Source organism: Panicum virgatum, chromosome 5N (assembly GCF_016808335.1).
Source record: "Panicum virgatum strain AP13 chromosome 5N, P.virgatum_v5, whole genome shotgun sequence".
Taxonomy (NCBI): Eukaryota; Viridiplantae; Streptophyta; class Magnoliopsida; order Poales; family Poaceae; genus Panicum; species Panicum virgatum.
In genome coordinates, this window is record NC_053149.1 from 3,435,560 (window position 1) to 3,441,886 (window position 6,327).

The following is a 6,327-nucleotide window of genomic DNA, read 5'->3' on the forward strand; positions in this document are numbered from 1 at the left end:
CTCCCACATTCCATGAAACTTTCATTCAACTCTCTCTTCATAATAACTCCGCAATGTCAGCAAATTGTGATGCTCATAACACTCCTATGACACTCTCATTGAGTCTGGCTTGGAAAAACTTAAATAATCAATTTCTTAAAAAACTTAAATAATCGGGAATTGTGATGCACAAAAGTGTTTCAAATAGTACTGCTACCAACCGTGAACTGTTTGGTCTTGATGTCTGCAAATGTATCTATAATCTATGCTCAATTTTTGGCTGTACCTTAGGAGTATCTGAAGCATCCTTTTAATACTGTAGGTCGTGCAGATTATATTTGAGCTAAACTATACTATGATGATGGATGTTTCAGTCAGGTCGTTAATGACCCTATTTGACAAAGATTGTTCAGCATTAGTGACCAAACAAACTTGATTAAGAAAGACAAAATGTCAACCTCTCACTTCCCAATTGGCAAATCTCTTGATTACGAGATTATGAAATCTGAAGTATATATGAAAGTAGTGATTCCATTTCTGTTGGAAGGTTGCGTCACAGCAACACTTCAACAGTGGTCGTGCATATTATAAAAACATTTGCTTTTCCGGCGGCACTAAACTAAAGGATTGAAGTACGTGCTCAAACTGTTTCCACATGTTTAGAAAACTGCAAATCATATGATGTGCTGGGCTGCTGGCAACGAGACAAATATACGAATCTATAAAAAAATACAAGCTTTCGTGAATGGTATCTGAAGCCCAGGAAGGCAGGCTTCCTGATTAAAGTATATATGCACATCGGGAAGTATTCCAGCCTTGAGCTTTTTTTTTTCCTTCTTCCATTAGTATTTAACTGCAAATATATCTTTTTTTTTTGTTCAAACAGGTACCCGTTATCCGTTGACATCTAATTTTATTTCCAGCAGCAAAGGTTACCATTGGGGCGGAGGTTTTATATAACAAAAGTTTATTTTGACATTTCCCGTACTTTGTTTGTAGCTGATTTGTCCAAACAACGTGCTGGCATTCAGACTCGGAAGCACAGGACGTACTTGAAATTTATTAATTGCAAGGTGTGTCCTCAATTGAGTGCTATATATTTTTCTAACTATACGTAGTACAATACTAGTAATGTTAATTAGTGAGGTGATTTGACTTATGCACGTTGAGCGTTTCAAGACTACTTTCCACGAGCCTTCACAACTCACCATCAAAGCGTTGACCACTTTATTTCAATCATCATAATTTCATATTTTCTTTAACATGTCTGTGACAAGTCTACACCGACCTGACAAAAAACAAGAGGTAAGACCCTCTTTTCTTTTAGTTCGAGCGAGATACAGAGAACAGCGGAACAAAGAGGACCCAGATTCGTTGTTTCCTGGAGGGGAACAATTCATATCCCATTCCCAGTTTGACTTTTATGAGGCAGGATACCATCCCGTAGCTCAAATCCTTTATAACAGGCTGCAACACATGTTTAACAAACAAGTCAGAATCATTAGACATCATATGACTTCAAAATTAAGAGCCCATGAGACTGACCTTGCACTGCACGTTTTGACTTTTGCAACTCAGCTAGCATGTTAGATTAAATAGACTATGCAACATCACATCACTTCAAGACCTTTTTTCTCAGATGAAAAGATCCACAGAGGCACAGAAAAGATTGGCTCCAGAAGACCAGAACATTTGCCACCAATGAGTCGATTCCAGCAACATTTGCAACCACGAGTCCTATTACAGTTTACACAATGGTCGGGTGGCATACGATACACTACCTGTGCATTGATACCCAATGCGAGCCATGGTGACTAAAAAATATTGGCGTAACATTGACGAGTGATCCTCATTTTGGCCTAGAATTGCCTAAACAAAAAAAAAGGTAGCCACCAGGAGTTTAAGAGTGGAACTTAAAGGCCAAACATCAAGTCCATGACTTTGGACAAGACAGACTTTGAAGGCGAAGCAATGGCTCCAGAAGCACCACTACTGCTCTCATTGCAGCTGCCATTTGGCATTGAGTTGCTAGGCAATGGTGCTAGTGAGCTTCTGGTCGCAAAGGTGCTTGGTGCTACAGGCTGTGATGGAAATGTGACTGTTGCGCTGCCCTGATAGTTCACGTTGGTGTTCTCATTCAGGTACTGTCGCTGCCACGCAACCACTGGCTTCACCCCAATAATAAGAACACTGTTTAACTGCTGCCCATGTTTCGCGAGTGCTTTCTGTGCATCATGCCGACTCTAAACATAAGAACAATAGATACATGTCAGCCAGCACTAAGTAGAAGTGATAGAACAAGAACTTCTAGCTAATTTCTTTGCATTGATAAATAATTCATCCATGATTCATCTCAAGCATGTGAGTTCAGCATGGGAACATTATTGCTGGACTGGTTGGCAGAAAACGATTGTGTCACCTAAGGTAGTGCTACTGCTGTCATAACACAACATAAATTTTGCAATCTAATCTAAAAATACACAGGTCGCATGATGACCAACCAACACATGGAAATTTGTGCCATTTTATACACAAATATGAGACAATAAGAAAATAACTCTTTTGTCAAGCTTTAACCACTCAGTCTTAATTCCCTCCTATGCCAAAGAGATGCTTACACCATTACATCTCAAACTACATGCCCGCCAGAAAATGGCGTGGTTAGCTGCTTTTTACGATAACAGAATGACCTAATCTGTTATAATTATCATGTAAGAACAATAAAGTAATGAAAGAAAAAGAAAGGGAAACAGGGGGAAGAGTTAAAATGTTGGAAAGGAATCCCCCTAATGAAGGTATATAGGCACGCCAATGATATCATATGCACACCACGTATTGGATAAATCAAATAAGTTTATGCGGCCCAGATTAACATGACTACATTCCTGAAGGAAAAGAACCCCCTAATCACATTATCTAATTTTCTCTCTATAGTTACACAGTATGTCTGGAGAACATACAGATCTTCAGGATCCATACCATTGATCAGGGATCACTTCCATCCAACATGTTCTGATGTTCCCAATAAAACCTTAGAAGTCTAATTAGTCCAAGCTTATAACAATGACACCTACTTCATTGGTAGAAGTCTAATTAGTCCAGGACACCTACTCCAATGGTTTAATTTAGGCTTGTCCTAAGATAATTCTGTAAAATGTAGGGAACAGAGATCCAGTGTGCTGTCAGTTCTCAATCAGTAGAACAGTAAGTAGTTACCTGATACAAGATATGCATCCAGTTCGCATCCCTTGGGCCAGGCACGTGTCTCAGGACTACCCCACATTTCTCAAATTCTCGCAGCACCAAGTTAGTATCACCAGGGAAAAATCTAGCAGAAATAGGATGGAAGATTATAAAAATCAAATACATCCTAAAAACACTGGCATCCAACCTTATTTATTGCCATTCAAGTCAGACAATGGAAAGCTCAATAGATGTTCAAAGCATCAAACATACAAGGGGTACGCGTTGTCTTATATGGTCATGATACTTTTGAAACAAAATGAATAAACGATCAAAAGTATACGCATCTATATCCAAACATGTCTAATGTATAGTGCGGCAGTGCATGCAAATGTAGGTGAGAAATCAAACTACATACTTATAATCAGTAAAAGAGAATATTCTAACACTGCTCAATCAATATTTGTTGAGATTTTCCATTCCTCAGTTCCAAAATCACTCTGTTACACGGATACTCCTAGGGGGTGGCGTATCTGTATCCGATACGTATCGGATACAGATACACCCCGGATACGCCTCAGATACGTTTCCAGCCGTATCCTGAAAAACAGATACATATTGGCTTGGATACGCGTATCCGATATGTTTGGGCCAGATGGGATATGGCCCAAAGTAGTAGTCAGCCCAATTAGTCCACCCAAGTTCAGATTTGAGACTACTAGTACCCCCCCTTCTCCTTTCTTTTGCTGTTTTGGTAGTAAGAGATGGCACGGAATGATGAACGCGCGGCAATAGAACTAGATGAGCAGCGACTGAAGAACCCCTTGTGGAATCACGGTGTGCTTTTAGAGAAGGCTAGTTCTGGAGGTAATGTTGTATGGACATGCAAGCATTGCACATCCGAGTATAGTGGAAGTTACTCAATAGTAAAATCTCGCTGAATATCTATGTGATATTTATATATAATTATTAATTATTCTAGCCGTATCCCCGTATCGGTGTTTTTTGGGAAAGTGCATATCCGATACGTATCGTATCGGATACCCGTACCGGTATCCGTGTAACATAGCAAAATAATGCACTCAAAACCATAAAATTCATACATTCATGGTCCCACTTACCAGCAACATGTAACCAACTTTATTAGTATGAAAACAACAAAAAGGCAATAATTATTATGGGCGAGGGCAACGAATCCGTTGGATATGAGCATTAAACCACTCTATCACATAGGCTTAAGCAGCAATAATCATCACTCCCAAAATTATGCACCCAAAACCATAAAATTCATACATTCATGTTCCCACTTCCCAGCAACATGTAACCTAGTATGATAGCAAGTCAGTAATAGAAGGCAATAATCATCATGGGTGAGGGAAAGGCAACCAACCCATTGGTTATGAGCACTAAACCACTCTATCACATAGGCTTAGCAGAATATGATCTGAGGGAGTGTATACATCAATAAAAATAAGTTATCCTGGTTTACAACTATTATAATGCTAGATTGTCCTACATTAATTCCTGTCGATACCCATCTGGGCATTAATCCATTTCCGCATGTTAACTTTCAGCAGATGAAGCTACCACAACTATCACAAACTCGGTAACAAATTCCATTAATTGCCATTGAGCCTGTCAATCATGTTAAATACTATGCTCTATCTTCATCAATAAACTCACCAAAAGTAAATCAGACTTCATTGATTTACAAATTTACATGAGAGAAGAGATTAATGTGTTATGTTCCAACATGGTAACGAAGCCCAACTGCAACATTCCAATTTCCAACAAATGACCTCATGACCTCTAAAGTTCCTTGTTGCCACTTGCCAGTTAGTTAATAGAGTTGGCTAGTAGGTATCTCATGTTTGGACTTTGGACACTGCTTATGTGCTTCAAGCATTAACAATGAAAGTAAAAAATGATGTTAATTCCAATCTCTTGTTTCCAGTTATGGCCATGTTTCTAAGTAGTAGGCATCAGTAATCTTGCACCCTCTGTACTATGTTCTCTGGAGCCATATTACTTTGGTCAAATGTCTATATCCTTTTTTTGCGGGTGTCAAATGTCTTTATCCTGACAGTACAAATTCTTAGGAAGCTGCATTTCAATCTTTAATAACAAGAACAACTCTGGCAACATCATGCGTTTGAACTGAACAAAACAAATGAATTTCAAATAAACATGTATCTCGCAATTGTACCATCACATGGATCTCACAAGCCGCATAGACTTACTACATCCAAAGATGAAACATTCCCAATTCCATATACACATAGCCATAACCAACCTAAGAAGTATATAGAGGTGTCAATTGATAACCCTTAGGGTCACCAATTTTGAACTAAAGAGGGTTGGAGGTGCACCTAAGGGTCACCAATTTGCACCCCTAGAAGTATACCTAATGTATTTCCAACACAGAACATGCAACAGATTATAAAATAATTCATACGTCCATTCCATCGAGTTAGCTAGGGGCGAGGCCACGTACCCAAAAACGGTGATCCACTCCTCGTCAACCTGGCCAGCAGCAGGCGCCGAATCCCTGGGCATCTCTGGCCGCGCTACCTCCCGGGGCGGAGGCAGTGTGATCAGCACAACCTTCTGCTGCTGCTGGGACTGCTGCCCCGACGGCGTCGTTGGGGACTGCTGCTGGTTCTGAACAACGCCATCCATCGGCGATCCCTCCCTGGGCTTCTCCTCCCCCGAAGGGGGCCACCAAGCCGAGGGGGCGGGCGAGCCATGGGACCGCAGCGGGGATGCGAAGAGGCCAGCGCCACGTGGAGGCGGAGGCGAGGGGCTCATCGTCGCCTGAGGAGGCGTGGCCGGCTGCGGGGAAGGGGAAAGGTGGGAGAGGTCATCGAGGGAGCGCAGCGGCGGAGGCGGCGGCGGGGTGGAGGCCTGTGTCTCGCGCCGGAGCGAGGCCGGGGGCAACCGCAGCGACGAGGATATGGGGGACGAGAGGTCGCGCAGGAACGGCGGGTGGTGGCGCCGGTGGTCCGGCCTGGAGGCGCTCATCCCCGGCGGCGGAAACCCTAGAGAGAGAGAGAGAGAGAGGGAGAGAGCGTAGTGCGCCTTGCCGCCTGGGGTTTAATGGAGCGACCGAGCGAGCAAGGCAAGCAGAGCGGTTGTGTCACTAACATGTGGGCCCAGAACTTAATA

The 6,327-nt window shown here is 42.1% G+C and overlaps 1 protein-coding gene across 1 annotated transcript; it reads right to left on the minus strand.

The window, feature by feature from the left end:
* Window positions 1-1,183: 1,183 nt before the first annotated feature.
* LOC120676255 (nuclear pore complex protein NUP35-like) lies at window positions 1,184-6,260 on the minus strand. Its single transcript, XM_039957491.1, has 4 exons — window positions 5,657-6,260; window positions 3,196-3,307; window positions 1,525-2,222; window positions 1,184-1,446 (listed from the first exon to the last, which is right to left on the minus strand). The coding sequence occupies exons 1-3, from the start codon at window positions 6,181-6,183 to the stop codon at window positions 1,893-1,895; spliced, it is 969 nt and encodes a 322-aa protein (XP_039813425.1). The 5' UTR covers window positions 6,184-6,260; the 3' UTR covers window positions 1,184-1,446; window positions 1,525-1,892.
* Window positions 6,261-6,327: the final 67 nt, after the last annotated feature.